Source organism: Salvelinus namaycush, chromosome 26 (assembly GCF_016432855.1).
Source record: "Salvelinus namaycush isolate Seneca chromosome 26, SaNama_1.0, whole genome shotgun sequence".
NCBI classification, from domain to species: Eukaryota; Metazoa; Chordata; class Actinopteri; order Salmoniformes; family Salmonidae; genus Salvelinus; species Salvelinus namaycush.
The window spans coordinates 15,515,183-15,538,765 of NC_052332.1; the positions used below are offsets into that span (position 1 = coordinate 15,515,183).

Genomic DNA, 23,583 nt, shown 5'->3' on the forward strand with positions numbered 1-23,583 from the left:
TTAAGGTAAAGTTTTTAAACAAAGTCCACACAATGCCCCATGCATATCAGATATTTTAGCTTCAGTCCCTGAATATCCGACTGATTAGTAATGTAAACATACTAAATGGATCAACATTGAATCCGTGAACTACATATAGCCTAACTTTTTCCAAGATAATTTCCTTTAATTGCTTACAGGAGTTTTGCATACCTGCGCTTGCATTATTCACATTTTATCTCAGGAAGAGGAACAGTCTATATTTAGTCGTTTTAAAAAAAAGTTTCTCCAAAGTTTCGAATGGGAAAGCACGCCCACTATTTTAACACGGGGAATGAAAAAAAAAATCAAGTTCATTCACAAATTTACCATCAGCTGTGCGTGATTGTCTCTCGCGGCCAATGGGAGGCGAGGCAATTAACATCGCAACCTCTAGCGCCAGATGATTCAAAAAAACCTGTGGAGCTGGAGTGTTTGTTGTGAGACGGGCGTTTGAGTTTGAAGGTGAAGTAGGTGGTGGTCAACTCGAAATTCAATGGACTACAGTTGATGGGTATCTCGCACATAGGCAACAAACTGCTTGCATTTCTGAAAAGGTTTATTTCGAAACGGCAAGCGTCATTGAATATCACCTGAACTTTTACGAAGAAGATCAAACCAAGGAGAATGTCGGAGCGACCCCAGAGCCCTACTTCGGAGTGCAACAGCCGGCCTGATGACTTCAGCCGGGCCATGTACGCCCAGGCCTTGAGTCAAGAGGGGTTTGGAGGCGCGTCGCTCCAGATCCCACACGGCGTTCTACAACATCATAGTCTTCTCTTCAACAAGGCCGCATATAATGGGATGCCTCCAACAACCAATCAAACCTTTTTGCCATTCCCACCGGGCACTGGTGACTATAGGGCCTCCGACTTGCACGCCGGTGACTTTTGCCAACCCAAACACTGGTGTCCTATCGCCGCTCCGGAGTACACCGGCCAAGTAGCAGGGGTCGCAGCGGCTACCCACCCCACAAACCTGAGCCAACCTAACACCGAAACCAGGGAACAAGTCAAGATGTCCGAAATAAAGCTCGAGAAGGATGTCAATGACGAGTATGGGCAAAAGATTCAACATTATCCAACTCCACCTTCGTCTGCTGTAGCTCACGGGGTTTACTACTCGACCCCATGGAACTCGTCGTTTTGGCCCGGATTTCCCCACACCACGGCTGCGAATACCAATACTCAAAACCTCAACTCCATACCCTCAACATCGTCTTCATCGTCCCCATCTCTCTCGCCCTCACCCCCCAGTAATGGGTTACCCGGGGTCACGTTCTTCAACGGGAACGCAAGCCAAACTGCCCAAGCGCCTCAGGCGCAAATCTCTACCCGGAGCAGTGGTTCCTCCAGCGGCGGGTGCAGTGACTCGGAAGAGGAGGTGAGTCAAACGGGCCTATGTACTGTTATCCTATAGTCATTGTACTATTATGCGTTTACACTGCAACTTGTCGTTTCATTCAAAGAGAGCGTTGTGAAATGTTTCCTACTGGGTTAGTAATTTTGCCTCTAACAGGAGAACCTTTCAACTGAGGAGCTGGAACAGTTTGCCAAGGAGCTGAAGCACAAGCGTATTACTCTGGGTTTCACACAAGCAGATGTGGGCCTGGCCCTAGGCAACCTTTATGGTGAGTTTTCCTGCTGTGTTGAATACTATCCATACATAACCTTTCCCTTCTGTGCCATTGAGTTGGTGTATGTGGTGAATGCAATTCTTTGCCCTCTGAACTTACTGAGTGTCTCATTAAATTGACTTAGACTACAGTTTCCTCATATGAGTTGAAGCAATATTCATTTCCTTCACTGAAGGTACTGTAGTTGCAGTGACTTCAACTACTGATGACAACTTGTTCTCTGTTTAGGCAAGATGTTCAGCCAGACTACAATTTGCCGCTTTGAAGCGCTCCAGCTTAGTTTCAAGAACATGTGCAAGCTGAAGCCCCTGCTCCGGAGATGGCTGAATGAGGCTGAGACCTCGGACAACCCCCAGGATGTGAGTATATGTTGGTTGTAGTTTAGAAACCCATCTGCTCGAAAGCGGTCAGGTTTGTGGAGTGTAGGATGCCATCTTGAGGATAGAAAATGCATACATTTCCATGAGCAACCAAGGTAATATTTATTAGACAATGTTCACCATTAAATAACGCAAAAGCTGAATAGGGGAGGTTGAGGGGCACCATAGTATTACCACCCCTGGAATGGACCAAAGCACACTGCCATGTCCCAGTCTAAATGTAATTTCATGTTTGTCCCCAGATGTACAAGATCGAGCGGGTATTTGTGGACACCAGGAAGAGGAAGCGGAGGACCAGTCTGGAGGGGTCGGTGCGCACTGCTCTGGAGTCCTACTTTGTCAAGTGTCCCAAACCGAACACCCAGGAGATCACACACATTGCTGATGACCTGTGTCTGGAGAGAGATGTGAGTCCCATACAGCTGGCCATCACTTACTTCCTTTTACTTCCTCAACCCTGCATGGCTTTTAAGTTCCTCTTACATGCATTTATGGAAAATGCTTTCTTGCTTGTGTTGACATGGTTTGAATCTTAGTGCTGTTAACTTCTGACCCTATTAAGTTCTGTATTTCTAATATAAGAGGTGTGGAAATACTTTTTGGTCAGCATGTGACTTATGTTGTTTTTGGCAGGTGGTGCGTGTGTGGTTCTGTAACCGCAGACAGAAGGGCAAGCGCCTGGCCCTTCCATTCGATGAGGAGTGTGAAGGACAGTACTATGAGCAGAGCCCCCCTCCCCCGCACATGGCTCACTCCCCCCTGCCTGGGCAGGGGTACTCTCTCTCCAGCCACCCTGGGGGCCCCACCTTCTACATGCCCCCCCTCCAGAGGCCAGATGTCTTTAAGCAGGCCCTGCACCCTGGACTGGTGGGTCACCTGACAAGCTAAACAGGTTCCAGTTCTCCAAACTGGCCCGGGCCATGTGGCCACCTCTTCCCTTCCCCACCCAACATGGCTACCTCTCTTTATTCCTTCAGTCCCCACCAACCCAGGCTGTTGTCCTCCATATGCAGTTCTACCACACCCTAGTCCCTCTGGACCACGGAGAGCAAGTCAAGTGAGCGGGGGCTTGTAGGCCAGTAAATAAATGGCTCAAAGCTGGAACTTCCTGGTGTCTTTAAGGCCAGGGAATCTTGACACTGCCTTGTCTCTGCTTCATGTTGACTTTTCATCTGTTGTGCCTTGCCTCCCACCCAGTTCAGCTGCGAGTCATCTGCACAACGCTTGATGCCCCAGCCAGCATCATGACTATTTAAGGGATGGGGAGGGTTTGCCCATCGGCTCTGAATCCAGTATGAGATGGCTTTGCACAAAGTTGTGGTTTTGTTGAGTCTGACCTTTTGATATTTTTTATTTCTTTATCTTGAATATCGTTGTCCCGTCTTATCCTCCAGTGGCTAGCTATTTTCAGGTGACAGTTGTCTTATCTAGAGTTTCTATAAGTATTCTTTGTCTTGTTCAGAAGGAATACTTTAATAGTGGAAGTATGACACATACAGTTTACTTGTCTTGCTGAGAATTCTGGTATGTTTTGTTACCCATGAATGTCTTTTTCATCTGTTGTACACTGACTAACTTAAGTGATTTTATTATTTTAAAACTGGAACCGTAGTTCATGTTGCACCAAGGGGACAAACGGCAGGATGTCTGTCGAGTGGGGCATTGAGTACTGCCCCTCAACCAGTGTCCGCAATCCTATAATAGTTGCATTGATCTTTCTAAAAATGACCATGTCACAATCTCGTGCCTTAATGTGTATTTAAAGTCATTTCCTCTTCTGACTCCGATCTCTTGTGACATGTTTTTACGCAATCCTATCTGATAATTTATTGAAACTGGCTATTTCTCTGGGGAAACCTAAAGATGTTATCTGTATATTTTCCACCACGCATTTAAATACTTTACTTTATTTTCCATTCCAACCTCCTGTGTAGTTACAATTACTCCAAGTTGACAATTTACGTTTTGTGCTTTGGTTCTCAGTTAAGGTTTTTACGTCGCCGGTGTTATGCTTTACAGTGAACGCCTTGCAATAAGTATTGTCAATCTCATATCCACGCATTATACAAGTGTCGTTAATGTTTGGATTGGTATATTCCCTTTTCCTGTAACTTCTGCACTGAGTATGCTTTGGTACTGTAACACATTGCTTTGGTTCAGTTCTGCTGTTTAAGTACCTTACTGTGATTTATCAATTAAAATGGTCAAAGAGCCATTTCTCAAGTCATTTTGCTGGGAGTGGGGAAGGAAAATAGGAACACTGGTTATTGGCAGAGTGTGGGAATATAACACACAGGAAAGTTCTGTCACTCAATGTGTGATTTACTGACTCATTGAAACATGTCCATGCATGTGAAAAGCACTGATCATAGATGACTGATGCTTCTGAAGCTGTACATTTTTACAGGGTGGTGTACTTATGGGACCTGTTCAAAAGCAATGCACTGGAATAGGAGCTCATTTGGGATGCAGAAAGACTTTGAGGATCTGTCAGCGGACTTGGTGTCCCCACCTGGCCCAGGCCTCCAGGTCACGGTACACCTTCTGAGCAGGCAGGATGTGATACTGGGGGCAGATGCTACAAAGCCTCTCCCTCCAGTCTGTGTACACTTTCACTTGATGGCTACGCCGCCACGCAAAGTACCCAGCATAACTCTCCTTGTTTAGTATTAGCTGGCTGAGATAGTTCCCCAGCTCCTTAGTGGATGTAAAGTTCTCAATGTGGATGAAGGAGTTGGGCGGGGCCACAGCCATGTAGTCATTTGGAGGCGGACCCAGAACCACAGGCACCGCCCCTGCCTGGTAAGCGTTCCGCCAGAGCTTCTCAGTGATGTAATCCTTGGAGATGGAGTTCTCGAAGGCCAGGTAGAAGTAGCAGCGTGAGATGGTGGGCAGCAAGTTGCTGGGGGCCAGTACTCTCCCATCCCATTGCCCATACACCTCCACTTTGATGCTTTCCCTCAGGCTATTGTAAACCAAGCTCCTCTTTTGCTGGGGGTTGTAGTTACTAACCACCCAGCAGGCCAGAGGGGACTTATTTTTAGGAATGACGTTCTCTGTCCTACTGTAATTACCAGTATCTCTGTCCTTCGGCACCAGCTTTCCATATGGTATGGTGAAATCGGCATCACGGCGGTAGGACATGGTACAGTTGAACACGTTATTGAAGGGCTTCAGGTCTCCATTGTTGTCAGGGGACTCCAGGGAGAGCCAGACCCACTTCTGGTGCCTCGTCCGGGGGAGGTGGAACGGCAGCCGCTCCTGGCCCGTCATCAGCTCTCTGTGGTGGAAGACCACCAGGTCAGCGCTGGGGTAGAGGGAGCGCTGGTCCACCAGACGGCAGCCAGTGATACGGTACCTGTCCCAGCACACGTCTCCCTTCAGGCTGTAGGACGGGCCGAAGGGCCAATGCCACAGGAGGATGGTGAGGTTCCCTGTGACAATGTGGCTTCTGTCAGAGTATAGACCCCACCCATACACACTTAGAAAGTACAGGAGATGGACCAGGCAGGTGATGAAGAGGAAGAGCCTGAAGAAGAATGAGGGGGATCCCATAGTAGAACTGAACCCTTGTTGGTCATCAGGGTTCTTTCACTGCTGGGAAATGAACAGAGAACACAGGATTTAGTTAATCTGTACACAGTAGTCCACTTACTGGCCTTATCACTCTAGTCATACTGTCAGTAGAACATCATTGCTTGGTCCTCTATCTGCTTGCAAAAGAAACATTTTGTTCTCATTTTATTGTGTCACCTCCTGCCATCCATCCCATGGTATTATTAGACATACAGGGAGTGGTTGATTTGGAGGTTCTAAAAGGCTGAATGACTCTAGCTATGTATCTCCATGTAGCAGCTTGATGCACTTTTTTCTAATTTGTCACCATCTCTACCGTCTCAATTTCCATATTGGGAGTAGTCTTCGTCAAAGATGGGAGTGATCAGTTGAAGATTGAGTTTCTTTTGGTTGTGTTGCGTGTTACATTTTGCTTCCTGCATTGTGGTTGTCTATCCCTCCCAAGTCTGTGGTTGTCCCAATGTCACTTTGTCACACTGCCTTCCTGTGATAAAGACACTGGGTGTGTTCAGGGCCAGAGGGAGACAGGAAGTGATCACACTGCTATCATAATACATTGAGCTCAATGTTTGGTTTGATGAGAGCAATGGAGTTGGCGAGACCACAGATCAAGGACTGGGATGTTATTCAACAGATGCGTTTGAGAAACATTAGAATCCACTTAGCTCATGTAGGTTAAACCCCTTCTGAACTGTCTTGTTTGTGCCTTCTTGTGTCAATGACTCAATGGATGATGAGTATGACCAGACCTGCTATTTACAATGGATTATATCATCATTACTCATGTTTTGTACATGATGACACAGTTGTCAATATACTGCATCTGTTAATATACAGTATTGACTCTGACAATGACCAATAATGACCCTGCATTTAGTGTTATGGTTATGATTAGGTTAGGGTTTAGCAGGGCCATGCACAGATCTTTCAGGGGCAGTTGCTCAAAATGAAAAACAAATGGGGAAAGAGGGCAGGCTATTGGCTCGTCATTGATGTAAATCTGCTAGTTAGCTAGCTTGATTTCTTTTACTGATTGTGATTTACCTCTCTGTGTCTTTCTGCCTTTCTCTGCTGAGCGTCAGGCAACCAGACCAAATATTGATGATGATTATGTAGGCTAAATCAAGTGTTATACTGTTGATGTTTAAACTAAGTAGCTAGCTACACACACTCGTCCAGCGACCAACTCTCTCAAGCCATGCATGCAGGGCCAGCAATATTTCAAATTTTATATTTAACTAGGCAAGTCAGTTAAGAACAAATTCTTATTCACAATGATGGCCTAGGAATAGTGGGTTAACTGCCTTGTTCAAGAGCAGAATGACAGATTTTGACCTTGTCAGCTCAGGGATTTGATCTAGCAACCTTTCGGTTACTGGCCCAACGCTCTAACCACTAGGCTACCTGCGGGCCCTAACCATGAGCCCTTGCCCGTCCAAATTAAATATTGATAATTTATTTGACCGAGATGCGCACTGACAGAGACGCATCAATCTCAGATAAAGAATCCGAGCGAGTGAAACAGCGCCCCTCTGTCTCCGTATGTGTTGATCATGTATCTGATACTGTCTGGACAAAAGAAGTATGTCATGTCATACTGTTTCTGGGCAGACAGCTTCAGATACATGTTCTACATATAGAAGACAGAGCGATGCTGTTTAGCTCGCGAGAGGGTTCACTCTTGCCAAAATGTGTCCTGAATAAGTCCAATAGGTTTCTGTGGGTGTAATATGCAGACCTAGGCTTGTCGTCTTCATTCCTGTCTTTGTGACAATGACTGGCATTGTTAGGGAGGAGACATGTGCATCAGGTCATTGTATACAGATCTCTGGTTTCAGCCACTTGCGAATTAGAAAGGAAAGTTGGGCGAGTGCACTGTTCAGATGTTGGCTTACCCTAAAGTAAATTGATGTTTTGCCAAATGAAACTAATTACTCCTGTCTAAATAAAAACATTCAAAATACTTTACCAGAGAGCTTGACTTAGTGGATCATTAGCTTCTTATACCATTTGGGAAGCCAGCAATTTGGGCAGCGTAATAGGCTGATTATTGAGTTGAGGCTGTCAGTGAAAAGCATCTAAAATCTGTGAAGATAATGTGTCTTGAGTATAATTTAAAATGTTGAGACAAAAAGAAGGGGAGGGGTGTGTGGCGAAGATATGGGCATCTCTCTCAAATACATGCACTCAGCTCTCTGTGCTTCGCTGTCTCCCAGCAATTCTTGTACATTCATTGTGTGAATTGTTTGCCCTTTGATTGTTGAAAAAAATTGTCTAAAACTATTACATACACGACCTGTCAAGCATTTTAGAACACCTACTCATGTCAGGGTTTTTCTTTATTTGTACTATTTTCTACATTGTAGAATAATAGTGAAGACAGCACAACTATGAAATAACACATATGTATTCATGTAGTAACCAAAAAAGTGTTAAAGAAATAGATTCTTCAAATAGCCACCCTTTGCCTTGATGACAGCTTTGCACACTCTTGGCATTCTCTCAACCAGCTTCATGAGGTAGTCACCTGGAATGCATTTCAATTAACAGGTGTTCCTTGTTAACAGTTCATTTGTGGTAAAAGACCAAGTCTATATTATGGCAAGAACAGCTCAAATAAGCAAAGAGAAATTACAATCCTTCATTACTTTAAGTCATGAAGGTCAGTCAATATGGAACATTTCAAGAACTTTAAAAAGTTTATTCAAATGTCGTCTCAAAAAACATAAAGCACTATGATGAAACTGGCTCTCATGAGGACCGCCACAGGAATGGAAGACCAAGAGTTACCTCTGCTGCAGAGGATAAGTTCATTAGAGATACCAGCCTCAAAAATTGCAGCCCAAATAAATGCTTCACAGAGTTCAAGTAACAGACATCTCAACATCAAGACTGTGTGAATCAGGCCTTCATGGTCGAATTACTGGGCCAAGAAACATGAGCAATGGACATTAGACCGGTGGAAATGTGTCCTTTGGTCTAGAGTCCAAATTTGACATTTTTGGTCCCAACCGCCATATCTTTGTGAACGGATGATCTCTGTATGTCCCACCGTAAAGCGTGGAGGTGTTATGGTTTGGGGGTACTTTGCTGGCGACACTGTGATTTATTTAGAATTCAAGGCACCCATAACCAGCATGGCTACCACAGCATTCTGCAGCGATACGTCATCCCATCTGGTTTGGGCTTAGTGGTACTATCATTTGTTTTCAACAGGACAGTGACCCAACACACCTCCAGGCTGTGTAAGGACTATTTGACCAAGAAGGAGAGTGATGCAGTGCTGCATCAGATGACCTGGTCTACACAATCCCCCAACCTCAACCAAATTAAGATGGTTTGGGATGAGTCGGACTGCAGAGTGAAGGAAAAGCAACCAAAGTTCTCAGCATATGTGGACTGTTGGAAAAGTATTCCTATGTGTTATTTCGTAATATTTTGTTGTCTTAACTATTATTCTGTAATGAAGAAAATAGTAAAAATAAAGAAAAACCCTTCAATGAGTAGGTGTTCTAAAACTTTTGACTGGTAGTGTGTGTAACCAGTAGGCATAGTAAATGTACCATTAATCACCCTCATTTGGTTACATTCATTTCTGTTTATGCATGTATTACAGTCATTTACCATTCTCATTCTCTGAGTGCAACCCATGTTTGCAGAGTTCACAACCTGCTTTTTTTCATAACCATAATTTAGGAGTTTTATAATTTTTCCCCCATGTCTTTTGTTTGGAGTGCTGCATGTGAGTAATGAGAATGTGCGCATTCTCTGTACTAATAACATTGAGTGAGCACGTGCCTGAGCACACCAACCTGCCGAGTTCATGCAATGTTGCACTTCACTAGCAATAGTGAAATAACCTGAATTTTCATCAGGATATTTTCAAATGTTTTTATTTTGTAGGTTTGAGGCCTATGTATTTTACTTAGTTGACAATGGAAGTTATAGATCTACTGCTGCATTGGTCTATAGGCTATCTCTGAGTTCCATGCGCTAATTTGGTTACCTGGCATTGGATCATGGTGTAGGCTATCAATGTGTCCATATGGCAAGGCAGGTTTTTATTTTTATTTTTATTTCACCTTTATTTAACCAGGTAGGCTAGTAGAGAACAAGTTCTCATTTGCAACTGCGACCTGGCCAAGATAAAGCATAGCAATTCGACACATACAACAACACAGAGTTACACATGGAATAAACAAAACATACAGTCAATAATACAGTAGAAAAATAAGTCTATATACAATGTGAGCAAATGAGGTGAGATAAGGGAGGTGAAGGCACAAAAGGCCATAGTGGCGAGGTAAATACAATATAGCAAGTAAAACACTGGAATGGTAGATTTGCAGTGGAAGAATGTGCAAAGTAGAAATAGAAATAACGGGGTGCAAAGGAGCAAAATAAATACAGTAGGGGAAGAGGTAGTTGTTTGGGCTAAATTATAGATGGGCTATGTACAGGTGCAGTAACCTGTGAGCTGCTCTGACAGCTGGTGCTTAAAGCTAGTGAGGGAGATAAGTGTTTCCACTTTCAGAGATTTTTGTAGTTCGTTCCAGTCATTGGCAGCAGAGAACTGGAAGGAGAGGCAGCCAAAGGAGGAATTGGCTTTGGGGGTGACCAGTGAGACATACCTGCTGGAGCGCGTGCTATGAGTGGGTGCTGCTATGGTGACCAGTGAGCTGAGATAAGGTGGGGCTTTACCTAGCAGAGACTTGTAGATAACCTGCAGCCAGCGGGTTTGGCGACGAGTATGAAGCGAGGGCCAGCCAACGAGAGCGTACAGGTCGCAATGGTGGGTAGTGTATGGGGCGTTGGTGACAAAACGGATGGCACTGTGATAGACTGCATCCAGTTTGTTGAGTAGAGTGTTGGAGGCTATTTTATAGATGACATCACCGAAGTCGAGGATCGGTAGGATGGTCAGTTTTACGAGGGTATGTTTGGAAGCATGAGTGAAGGATGCTTTGTTGCGATATAGGAAGCCGATTCTAGATTTAATTTTGGATTGGAGATGCTTAATGTGAGTCTGGATGGAGGTCTAACCAGACACCTAGGTATTTGTAGTTGTCCACATATTCTAAGTCAGAGTCGTCCAGAGTAGTGATGCTGGACGGGCGAGCAGGTGCGAGCAGTGATCAGTTGAAGAGCATGCATTTAGTTTTACTTGCGTTTAAGAGCAGTTGGAGGCCACGGAAGGAGAGTTGTATGGCATTTAAGCTCGTCTGGAGGTTAGTTAACACAGTGTCCAAAGAGGGGCCAGAAGTATACAGAATGGTGTCGTCTGCGTAGAGGTGTATCAGAGAATCACCAGCAGCAAGAGCAACATCATTGATGTATACAGAGAAGAGAGTCGGCCCGAGGCTTGAACCCTGTGGCACCCCCATAGAGACTGCCATAGGTCCGGACAACAGGATCTCCGAGTTGACACACGGAACTCTATCAGAGAAGTAGTTGGTGAACCAGGCAAGGCAATCATTTGAGAAAGCAAGGCTGTCGAGTCTGCCAATAAGAATGTGGTGATTGACAGAGTCGAAAGCCTTGGCCAGGTCGATGAATACAGCTGCGCAGTAATGTCTCTTATCGATGGCGGTTATGATGTTGTTTAGGACCTTCAGCGTGGCTGAGGTGCACCCATGACCAGCTCTGAAACCAGATTGCATAGCGGAGAAGGTACGATGGGATTCGAAATGGTCGGTAATCTGTTTGTTAACTTGGCTTTCGAAGACCTTAGAAAGACAGGATAGGATAGATATAGGTTTGTAGCAGTTTGGGTATAGAGTGTCACCCCCTTTGAAGAGGAGGATGACCACGGCAGCTTTCCAATCTTTGGGAATCTCAGACGATACGAAAGAGAGGTTGAACAGGCTAGTAATAGGGGTTGCAACAATTTCGGCAGATAATTTTAGAAAGAGAGGGTCCAGATTGTCTAGCCCGGCTGATTTGTAGGGGTCCAGATTTTGCAGCTCTTTCAGAACATCAGCTATCTGGATTTGGGTGAAAGAGAAATGGTGGGGGCTTGGGCAAGTTGCTGTGGGGGGTGCATTATTGAGGAGAAATGGTGGGGGCTGCAAAATTGGCGGGTTGTTGTGGAGGGTTTATCAGTGGTGACAGTGTTACCTAGTCTCAGTGCAGTGGGCAGCTGGGAGGAGGTGCTCTTATCCTCCATGGACTTTACAGTGTCCCAGAACTTTTTTGAGTTAGTACTACAGGATGCAAATTTCTGTTTGAAAAAGCTAGCCTTTGCTTTCCTAACTGCCTGTGTATATTTGTTCCTAACTTCCCTGAAAAGTTGCATATCACAGGGGCTATTTGATGCTAATGCAGAACGCCACAGGATGTTATTGTGCTGGTCAAGGGCAGACAGGTCTGGAGTGAAACAAGGACTATATCTGTTCCTAGTTCTACATTTTTTAAATGGGGCATGCTTGTTTAAGATGGTGAGGAAGGCACTTTTAAAGAATAACCAGGCATCCTCTACTGACGGGATGAGGTCAATGTCATTCCAGGTCAATGTCATGCCAGGTCGATTAGAAAGGCCTGCTCGCAGAAGTGTTTTAGGGAGCGTTTGACAGTGATGAGGGGTGGTCGTTTGGTCGCAGACCCATTACGGAGGCAGGCAATGAGGCAGTGATCGCTGAGATCTTGATTGAAAACAGCAGAGGTGTATTTGGAGGGCGAGTTAGTTAGGATGACATCTATGAGGGTGCCCGTGCTTACAGATTTGGAGTTGTACCTGGTAGGTTCATTGATAATTTGTGTGAGATTGAGGGCATCAAGCTTAGATTGTAGGATGGCCGGGGTGTTAAGCATGTCCCAGTTTAGGTCACCTAGTAGCACGAGCTCAGAAGATAGATGGGGGGCAATCAATTCACATATGGTATCGAGGGCACAGTTGGGGGCAGAGGGAGGTCTAAAGCAAGCGGCAACAGTGAGAGACTTGTTTCTGGAAAGGTGAATTTTTAGAAGTAGAAGCTTGAATTGTTTGGGTATAGACTAGGATAGTAATACAGAACTCTGCAGGCTATCTTTGCAGTATATTGTAACACCGCCCCCTTTGGCAGTTCTATCTTGGCGGAAAATGTTATAGTTGACGATGGAGATTTTAGGGTTTTGGTGGTTTTCCTAAGCCAGAATTCAGACACGGCTAAGACATCCGGGTTGGCAGAGTGTGCTAAAGCAGTGAGTAAAACAAACTTAGGGAGTAGGCTTCTAATGTTAACATGCATGAAATCAAGGCTTTTACGGTTACAGAAGTCAACAAATGAGAGCACCTGGGGAGTGGGGCTAGGCACTGCAGGACCTGGATTAACCTCTACATCACCAGAGGAGCAGAGGAGAAGTAGGATAAGGGTACGGCTAAATGCTATACGAACTGGCCGTCTAGCACGTTCGGAACAGAGAGTAAAAGAAGCAGGTTACTAAGGTAGGATGTGAGTACATTGGAGGTAAACCTAGGCATTGAGTAATGATGAGAGAGATAGTCTCTAGAGACGTTTAAACCAGGTGATGTCATAGCATATGTAGGAGGCGGAACAACATGGTTGGTTAAGGCATATTGAGCAGGGCTAGAGGCTCTACAGTGAAATAAGACAGTAATCACTAACCAGGACAGTAATGGATGAGGCATATTGATATTAGAGAGAGGCATGCGTAGCCAAGTCAACATATGGGTCCAGTGAGTGGTTGGGCTGACTGGGGACACGGCGATTCAGACAGTTAGCAGGCCGATGCTAACAAGCTAACAGTTAGTAGGCCGGGACTAAACAAGCTAGCAGTTAGCAGACCGGGGCTGGCAAGCTAGCAGTTAGCAGACCGGGTTAGCAAGCAAGCAGTTAGCAGGGGCTAGCAGTTAGCAGACCGGGGCAGGCAAGCTAGCAGTTAGCAGACCGGGGCAGGCAAGTTAGCCTTTGGGGAACGTCGCGATGGGGGTAAGTCTGTTTTTGCCTCTTCGTGCGGTGACTTCGATAGACCAGTCGTGGAGTTAGTAGGGTTCCAAGTAGCTCTAGGTAGTTAGCAGGCCTAGCAGGTTAGCAGAATGGGCCTTCAGCGGGCGTCGCGCCTGAGGGGCCTGTTGGAGTCCTCGGGCAGATTATGTCGGTATTCCAGTCGTAGAGGATCGGCGGGGTTCCGTGCCCCGTACCAGCAGTAGAAGGGGTCCGGATATTGTAGCCCAGGAGTGGGCTTCAGTGGTAGCACAGGAGCCCTGGCATAGCTAGTTTCAGGCTAATTGGTGCTTGCTCTGTGATGGAAACGCTAGCCAGAAGTGGTCACCCGGGATTGCGGTTAGGTAGTTGCGAAGATCCAGATGAACATTTTCTGAGTTTGCGGTAGGAATCCGGGGATATGGAGAGAAATAGGTCCGTTATGCTCTGGTTTGAGTCACGTTGTTCGAACTGCCGAGAGCTTTCTGAGCTAAAGGTCAGCTGATGACCGCTAGCAATGGTTTGCTAACTGATAGCTGGTAGGTAGTTAGCTGACTAGCTTCAGTTGAGGGATTCCAGATCCGAAGTAAATAGAAATAATTTAGAAGAAAAGCAGATCCACGCCACATTGGCTGAGGCGGGTTGCAGGAGAGTATTTAGAAGTTGAGGTTTAGGAAAATATTTTGAAAAGATATGCGAAGAAAAATATGTAAAAAGATATATACAAGGGACACGACAGGACGAAGACAAAGACGTCTGACTGCTACGCCATCTTGGAACTCCTAACTCGCGGTATTTGTGCTCTAGCATTAGTTGAATTGTAACTTTTAGATGTTTTGTTTTTATTCATATTTGTATGATGACAATACTTTTTAGAAATTAAAACGTTATTATTGAAATGAAACTGCTCCACGAAAAAATTATCACAACTAGCACGCAGATAGGTAGAAGTGGTAGGATAAATTGTAAACTTCCCCAAACTTTATTATAACAGGTCCCGTGAAAAAAAACGTCCCGCCTATAAGAAGAAATCAAATGCCCATCTAACTGATTCGTTCTGGCACTGGACCTGCATGCAGATTTGGGTACCGGGCGCTCGCTGAGAGGCGCAACCGGGCGCGGGTGATCTCCATACAGGGCAGATTAACTGGCGCAACCAATGGACGGGGTGAGGTGGCGAATTTGACGACGACTTGCGGACAGTGGGTTCTGAACAACAATGACAAAATCATTTTGATGGAAATTATTCCACCACCCTAAAGGACATTTTGGAGACTGGAAAGGCAAACTGGAAAGGCAAAGGGGCATATGCTCCGCACAGGTAGAGCCCTATCTGTACAAGTGCCTGACGGTTAGTGTGTAAATACCGCCATACGGAACCATACACAATTTGCCCGCCCTATCCACTGACTTTGGGGGAAAAAACATCTATATTTGAAAGATCTGTTTGAAATTAAGTATACAAAAACTAAACAAAGCTGTAACTCAAACGTTATCTTTTCATTACGTGAGTTTCCAGATCGTTGCACAGTAGATGAAACATTCGATGTACAACACATGCAACCTCTGACAAGCAGTGTAGTTTCAACCACAAGCCTCACATATAAGAGAAACTGAAATAGTGGCAGTAAAAGAGAGACAACTTCACAACTAAGATTCATATTTTACTACTGGAATCAAATCATTGTACAATATGCAATACAGAGTGAAAGAGAGAATAAAACATCAAAACTCCTTTTGAAACATGCTGTTGACAGCACTGTCATTCTGTCCATCTCTATCCACCAACCTGGGAGGTGGGCTGTGGGTCAGTGGATGTGGAGTCCCAGTCGTCTGTTCTTGCTGAGGTCTTGATGAGGACCCTGCTCAGAGAGTGTCCACCAAAAGCAGAGGTGAAAAAGCTGTGCTGCTCTGGGTTATGATTGAAAGACAACTCTATCAGGATGTGGGGTCTGTGGGCACTGCAGCACTATGTGCTCTTTCTCGCTCTCTGTCTCTTGCTCTCTCTCTCTCTCGCTTCGCTCTTTCTCTCTCACACTCTCTTTCTCTCTCGCTCTCTCTCTCTCTCTTCTCATTTTCTGTCCTCTCAGTCGAATGGTATGTTTACCAGACTCTGCTTTGGCCATAGTGATAATGAAGACAAAGAGGTTGGCAGAGTCTGTATTTCGTCGTCCATAATGATTAACCTCAGCGAAGTACCTGTATTTGCCCGTTTAAAACACAACTTATAAGTAGGGGAGAACGTATTCAGATACAGTAGCCTTTTTGGATATCTCAGAGGGCTTTTAACAAGTTTCACATGTAATCGTTTATAGCCAGCCTTTTTAGAGTCAAGTTGTATGATAAAATAGGTTCAGCAGATTATCAGAAGAAAAGAGATCAAGCTACCCACTGGGCACGCACTGGTAAAATCAAAGTTTCAATGACATTATATTGAACAATTGTGAACTAGACGTTGAATTGTTATGTATTGTTCAGTAAGCGCAAATGTCAGAGAGAGGAAACTAACCATCTATCTCATCCTGATTCCCCAATACAATAGCGTATTGCGACAAAACTAAAACCACTTTATATGTTCCACTTCTCTAAACTCTTCTGAGAAATCAGGAAACCAAGAGGGGCCCAGGCATGCACTTGTGAAGACAGTTGCAACTGAAAAGACTGTCGATTACATGTACTTTCAAAATAATGTGCACACAATCATTGTTGCAGTGGCACCCAGTGGTCCTGTGTAGTGGTCCAGTGTAGTGGTCCAGTGGTCCCCACCCTCTGGTTGTTGTCTGGCTCTCTGGTTACTGGTCAGTCACTGCCTGTCACTGATGGCTGTTGTGGGGGAAGTATGGTCCTTCACACAGTCCGTCCACCTTAAGCCATGACTGTCCAGCTACATATGAGCAGGTGCCTAGCCATCTCTCCCCAGATACCCCCTCTCTAGCCAGATATATTTATATTTAACTTGATAACAGCTGCACTGTCCACAGCCCTAGATACCCTATGTTTCCATTGGCACTTTAAATGTGCTTTTTTCTTATCGCTGAATAACCAAAACTCCTTGATAAACATTAACAGTTAGATAGTGCCAACAATAAAAATGAACAGTAAACATTACACTCACAGAAGTTCCAAAATAATAATAATTAAAAGGGGAAAGGGGGGGTGGAAATTAACATAAATATGGGTTGTATTAACAATGGTGTTTGTTCTTCACTGGTTGCCCTTTTCTCGTGGCAAGAGGTCACACATATTACTGCTGTGATGGCAGACTGTGGTATTTCACCCAATCGATATGGGAGTTTATCAAAATTGGGTTTGTTTTCAAATTCTTTGTGGATCTGTATAATCTGAGGGAATTATGTGTCGCTTATCAGGTTTAAGGTATGACAGTGTCAAAGAAACAAACGTTTATTTCTAGTACAGGGGCAGGCAAACGACAGGTCAAAGCCCGCCAGAGATCAGTAATCCAGAGAGGGTGCAAAAGGGTCCAGAACAGCAGGCAGTCTCAGGGTCAGGGCAGGCAGAACGGTCAAAACCGGGAAGGACTAGAAAACAGGAGCAAGAACAGACAGGATCAGGGGAACAAATGCTGGAAGGTTTAACGAAACAAAATGAACTGGAAACAGACAAACAGAGAACACAGGTATAAATACACTGGGGATAATGTGGAAGATGGGCGACACCTAGAGGGGGGTGGAGACAATCACAAAGACAGGTGGAACAGATCAGGGTGTGACATGTAATATGGTCATACATTTATTTGGCAGGAGGTTAGGAAGTGCAGCTCAGTTTCCATCTCATTTTGTGGGCAGTGTGCACATAGGCAGACCTGGCTCTCAAGAGAAGACATGCTCTGGCGTCCTCTCTCAATAGCAAGGCTATGCTCATTGAGTCTGTACATAGCCAAAGTTTGCCTTAAGTTTGGGTCAGTCACAGTGGTCAGGTATTCTGCCACTGTGTACTCTCTGTTTAGGGCCAAATAGCATTCCAGTTTGCTCTGTTTTTTTGTTAATTCTTTCCAATGTGTCAAATAATTATCTTTGTGTTTTCTCATGATGTGGTTGGGTCTAATTGTGTTGCTGTCCTGGGGCTCTGTGAGGTCTGTTTGCGTTTGTGACAGAGCCCCAGGACCAACTTGCTTAGGGGACTGTTCTCCAGGTTCATCTCTCTGTAGATGACGGCTTTGTTATGGAAGGTTTGGGAATCGCTTCCTTTTAGGTAGTTGTAGGCTCTTTTCTGTATTTTGATAATTTGCGGGTATCGGCCTAATTCTGCTCTGCATGCATTATTTGGTGTTTTATGTTGTACACTGAGGATGTTTTTGCAGAATTCTGCATGCAGTCTCAATTTGGTGTTCGTCCCATTTTGTGAATTCTTGATTGGCATGGGACCCCAGACCTCACAACCATAACGGGCAATGTGTTCTATCTCTCTCTCTCTCTCTCTCTCGGTCTCTCTCTCTCTCTCTCGGGTCTCTCTCTCACCTCCCCCCCTCTCCCTGTCTCGGTCTCTCTCTCTCAGTCTCTCTCTCACCTCCCCCGTCTCTCTCTCTCTCTCGCGCGCGTTGTCTCTCCCTCACCTCATCTCCTCTCTCTCTTTCAATTCAATTTCAATTCAAGGGGCTTAAAACCTCTACCGCTTCTCTCTCCCGGATCCGGGATCCTCCTCATCAAAAAAGCTGACTAGCATAGCCTAGCCTAACGCGGCAGGGATATCATATAATATAATTTTCATGAAATCACAAGTCCAATACAGCAAATGAAAGATAAACATCTTGTGAATCCAGCCATCATTTCCAATTTTTAAAATGTTTTACAGCGAAAACACAATATGTATTTCTATTAGCTTACCACAATAGCAAAAGACTCAACCGCATATTTTCACCATTTTTCTACCGCATAGGTAGCTATCACAAAACCGACCAAATAGAGATATAATTAGTCACTAACCAAGAAACAACTTCCTCAGATGACAGTCTTATAACATGTTATACAATAAATTTATGTTTTGTTCGAAAATGTGCATATTTGAGGTATAAATCATAGTTTTACATTGCAGCTACCATCAAAAATATCACCAAAGCAGCCAGAATAATTACAGAGAGCAACGTGAAATACCTAAATACTCATCATAAAACATTTATGAAAAATACATGGTGTACAGTAAATGAAAGATAAACATCTTCTGAATCCAGCCAATATTTCCGATTTTAAGTGTTTTACAGCGAAAACACAATATAGCATTATATTAGCTTACCACAATAGCCAAACACACAAATGCATTTATTAGCAGCAAAAGGTAGCGATCGCAAAAACCAGCAAAAGATATAAAATTAATCACTAACCTTGACCAACTTCATCAGATGACAGTCTTATAACATCAGGTTATACAATACACTTATGTTTTGTTCGAAAATGTGCATATTTAGAGCTGCAAACCGTGGTTATACATTGTGAATATGTAGCATCGATTCACCAAATTGTCCGGAGCTATTTTGGACACTCACCTAATCTGACCAAAAAACTCATCATAAACTTTACTAAAAAATACATGTTGGACAGCAAATGAAAGATACACTAGTTCTTAATGCAACCGCCGTGTTAGATTTTTAAAAATAACTTTACCATAACAGACAGCTTACGTTATAGCGAGACAGCGCCCGCAAAAAGGGCGGATAATAGGACTCAACATTTTCCACAGAAATACGAAATAACATCATAAATTGTTCTTACTTTTGCTGAGCTTCCATCAGAATCTTGTACAAGGAGTCCTAGGTTCAGAATAAATCGTTGTTTGGTTTTAGAATGTCCTTCTCTCCTGTCGAATTCGTTCCACAAGGCTAGCCAATGTTGATGACGTTCCCAATTTCTCTCGACGCAGAGAACGGAAAACTCCAAAGTCCCATTAAACGCTGAATAAACTGATGAAACTCGGTTGAAAAAACCTACTTTATGATGTTTTTCTAATATGTATCAAATAAAAACAAAGCCGGAGATATTAGCCGTGTATACCGAACGCTTATCATAAGACAATATGGAGGTGCTTCCCGCGCCTAGGTAGAGAAAGGAAATTCTGGACACGTCATTCCAAGAGCTCTTGTTCGACCTCAGATCAAGCTAGACACCCCATTCCACCTTCCACTGCCTGTTGACATCTAGTGGAAGGCGTATGCAGTGCATGCATATCCATAAATATAAGGCAATTCAATAGGCAGGCCCTGGAACAGAGCATCGCTTTCAGATTTTTCACTTCCTGTCTGGAAGTTTGCTGCAAAATGAGTTCTGTTTTACTCACAGATATAATTCAAACAGTTTTAGAAACTTGAGAGTGTTTTCTATCCAATAGTAATAATAACATGCATATTGTACGATCTAGAATAGAGTACGAGGCAGTTTAATTTGGGCACGATTTTCTCCAAAGTGGAAACAGCGCCCCCATATTGACAATAATTAATTGGCATGGGAAACATATGTTTACATTGCCAAATCAAATGAAATAGAAAATAAACAATAGTGAAATAAACAATAAAAAATGAACAGTAAACAATTCAAAAGACAATTCAAATGTCATACTATGTCTATATAGAGTGTTGTAATGATGTGCAAATAGTTAAAGTATAAAAGGGAAAATAAATAAACATAAATATAGGTTGTATTTACAATGGTGTTTGTTATTCACTGGTTGCCCTTTTCTTGTGGCAACAGGTCACAAATGTTGTGATGTGATTGCGCACTGTGGTATTTCAAATCAAATCAAATCAAAATGTATTTATCACATGCGCCGAATACAACAGCTGTAGACCTTACAGTGAAATGCTTACTTACATGCCGTTAACCAACAATGCAGTTTTAAGATTTTAAGAAAGAAAAATATATATATATAACAAATAATTAAGGAGGAACAATAAAATAACAGTAGCGAGGCTATATACAGGGGGTTCCGGTACAGAGTCAATGTGTGGGGGCACCGGTTATTCAAGGTAACTGACGTAATTTGTACATGTAGGTAGAGGTAAAGTGACTATGCATAGATAATAAACAGAGAGTAGCAGCAGCATAAAAATGGGTGGTGGTGTGGGAACAATGCAAATATTCCGGGGTAGCCATTTGATTAACTGTTCAAGAGTCTTATGGCTTGGGGGTAGAAGCTGTTAAGAATATTTTTTGACCTAGACTTGGCGCTCCGGTACCGCTTACCATGCGGCACTGGTGGAAAAAATACCCAATTGTCATACTTGAGTAAAAGTAGATACCTTAATATACAATGACTCAAGTAAAAGTGGAAGTCACCCAGTAAAATACTACTTGAGTAAAAGTAAAAATGTATTTGGTTTTAAATATACTTAAGTATCAAAAGTCAAATTAAAATAATGAATCATTTAAAATTCCTTGTACTAAGCAAACCAGACGGCATCATTTTATAATTTATTTACGGATAGCCAGGGGCACCCTTCAGTACTCAGACATAATTTACAAACGGAGCATTTGTGTTTAGAGAGTCCACCAGACCAGAGAAAATAGGGATGACCAGGGATGTTCTCTTGATAAGTGTGTGAATTTGACCAAAAAAATATATTCTTCTAAACATTCAAAATGTAACGAGTATTTTTGGGTGTCAGGGAAAATGTTTGGAGTAAAAAATAACATTATTTACTTTAAGAATGTAGCCAAATAAAAGTAATAGTTGTCAAATATATAAATAAAGTACATATACCCCAAAATACAACTTAAGTAGTACTGTAAAGTATTTTTACTTAAGCTGCTTTATTTTAGGGGTTTAGTGAAGGCGGGTCATTTTTTACCCTTAGGACAAGGGGAGTATACAGAATGTTAATACTACACAAGGGTTTACTTAAGTCCTTTCACCACTGCCGTGCGGTAGCAGAGAGAACAGTCTATGACTAGGATGGCTGGAGTCCTTGGCAAATTTTTGGGTCTTCCTCTGACACCGCCTGGTATAGAGGTCCTGGATGACAGGAAGCTTGGTCCCAGTGATGTACTGGGTCGTACGCACTACCCTCTGTAGTGACTTGCGGTCAGAGGCCGTGCAGTTGCCATACCAGGCGGTGATGCAACCAGTCAGGATGATCTCGATGGTGCAGCTGTAGAACTTTTTGAGGATCTGATGACCCATGCCAAATCTTTTCAGTTTCCTGAGGGGGAATAGGCATTGTCATGCCCTCTTCATGATTGTCATGGTGTGTTTAGACCATGATAGTTTGTTGGTGATGTAGACGCCAAGGAACTTGAAGCTCTCAGCCTGCTCCACTACAGCCCCGTCGATGAGAATGGGGGCATGCTTGGTCCTCCTTTTTCTGAAGTCCACAATCATCTCTTTTGCCTTGATCACATTGAGGGACAGGTTGTTATCCTGCCACCACACTGCCAGGGCTCTGACCTCCTCCTTATAGGCTGTCTCATTGTTGTCAGTGATCAGGCCTACCACTGTTGTGTCGTCTGAAAACTTAATGATGGTGTTGGAGTCGTGCTTGGCCATGCAGTCATGGGTGAACAGGGAGTACAGAAGGGGACTGAGCACACACCCCTGAGGGGCTCCTGTGTTGAGGATCAGCTGTCACGAATATCACCGAAGGTGGCTCCCCTTCCTGTTCGGGTGGCGCTCAGCGGTCGTCGTCGCAGGTCTACTAGCTGCCACCAATCGGGTGTCGGGACACTACGCTCAGAGCTAATAGACATTTCGATCCGGCTAGACCATCTGCTAGATGCTCGCGGACGTTCTGAAAGGGTCCTGTCAGTTCCACCTCCTGGCCCTCCCGCTCTCATCCCGATGGAGCTAGGGGGGGCTGCATCTAGGGAGACCGGAGGAGGAGGCTCCTCCTGTACCAGTTGTGGCCGGAGAGGGCACACTTCCGGTCGGTGCTGGAGGAGTCCATCTGGGAGTCGAGAGGGCAGGCAGAACACTCCTCGGTCACCCCAGGTGAGTCAGCACCACACTCTCCCAGAGCTTCCTGTTGGTCACATGTTTTTATTCATTTGTTTCTTTAAATTTTTTCCCTCTCTTTCCCTAGCATAAGGAGCTAGTCGATTCAGGCCCAGCGGGGAACTTTATAGATCGCGGACTCGCCCAGAGGTTGAGGATTCCGTTAGTTAAGGTAGACCCCCCCTTCCCCGTGCACACCTTAGATAGTCGACCGTTAGGGTCAGGGCTGGTCAGGGAGGCCACGATTCCTCTGGAGATGATTACGCAGGGGAATCATAAGGAGCGGATTAGTCTGTACCTTATCGATTCACCTGCGTTTCCGGTGGTGCTGGGGATTCCCTGGCTGGCTATTCACAATCCTAAGATTTCGTGGAGACAGGGAGCTCTCCAGGGGTGGACTGATGAGTGTTCAGGTAGGTGTGTAGGAGTTTCCATCGGTGCGACAACGGTGGAGAGTCCAGACCAGGTTTCCACCGTGCGCATTCCCGCTGAGTATGCCGATTTGGCTATCGCCTTCAGTAAGAAGAAGGCGACCCAATTACCACCCCATCGACAGGGGGATTGCGTGATAAACCTCCAGGTAAACGCTGCACTACCCAGGAGTCACGTGTATCCTTTGTCCCAGGAGGAGACGTTGGCTATGGAGACATATGTTACGGAAGCCCTGGGACAGGGGTACATTCGGCCCTCCACGTCACCCGTCTCCTCGAGTTTCTTTTTCGTGAAGAAAAAGGAGGGTGGTTTGCGTCCGTGTATTGATTATCGAGGTCTCAATTCCATCACTGTGGGTTTTAGTTACCCACTACCCCTCATCGCTACAGCGGTGGAATCATTTCACGGAGCGCGGTTCTTCACGAAACTGGACCTCAGGAGCGCGTATAATCTGGTGCGTATTCGGGAGGGAGATGAGTGGAAAACCGCGTTTAGTACCACATCTGGCCATTATGAGTACCTCGCCATGCCGTACGGGTTAAAGAATGCTCCAGCCATCTTTCAATCCTTCGTCGACGAGATTCTCAGAAACCTGCACGGACAGGGTGTGGTGGTGTATATTGACGATATCTTGATCTACTCCGCTACACGCGCCGCGCATGTGTCTCTGGTGCGCAAGGTTCTT

General features: G+C 44.5%; 2 protein-coding genes across 2 annotated transcripts; one reads left to right on the forward strand and one right to left on the reverse strand.

The window, feature by feature from the left end:
• The first annotated feature begins 645 nt into the window (after positions 1-645).
• On the forward strand, positions 646-2,922 carry LOC120021873 (POU domain, class 5, transcription factor 1-like). The gene is made up of 5 exons (XM_038965717.1): positions 646-1,401; positions 1,537-1,648; positions 1,883-2,013; positions 2,277-2,441; positions 2,668-2,922. Exons 1-5 carry the CDS (start codon positions 646-648, stop codon positions 2,920-2,922), a joined length of 1,419 nt encoding a protein of 472 aa, XP_038821645.1.
• LOC120021874 (alpha-(1,3)-fucosyltransferase 7-like) lies at positions 2,165-15,515 on the reverse strand. The gene is made up of 2 exons (XM_038965719.1): positions 15,322-15,515; positions 2,165-5,631 (listed from the first exon to the last, which is right to left on the reverse strand). The coding sequence occupies exon 2, from the start codon at positions 5,587-5,589 to the stop codon at positions 4,525-4,527; it is 1,065 nt and encodes a 354-aa protein (XP_038821647.1). The 5' UTR covers positions 5,590-5,631; positions 15,322-15,515; the 3' UTR covers positions 2,165-4,524.
• Between the last annotated feature and the right edge of the window lie 8,068 nt (positions 15,516-23,583).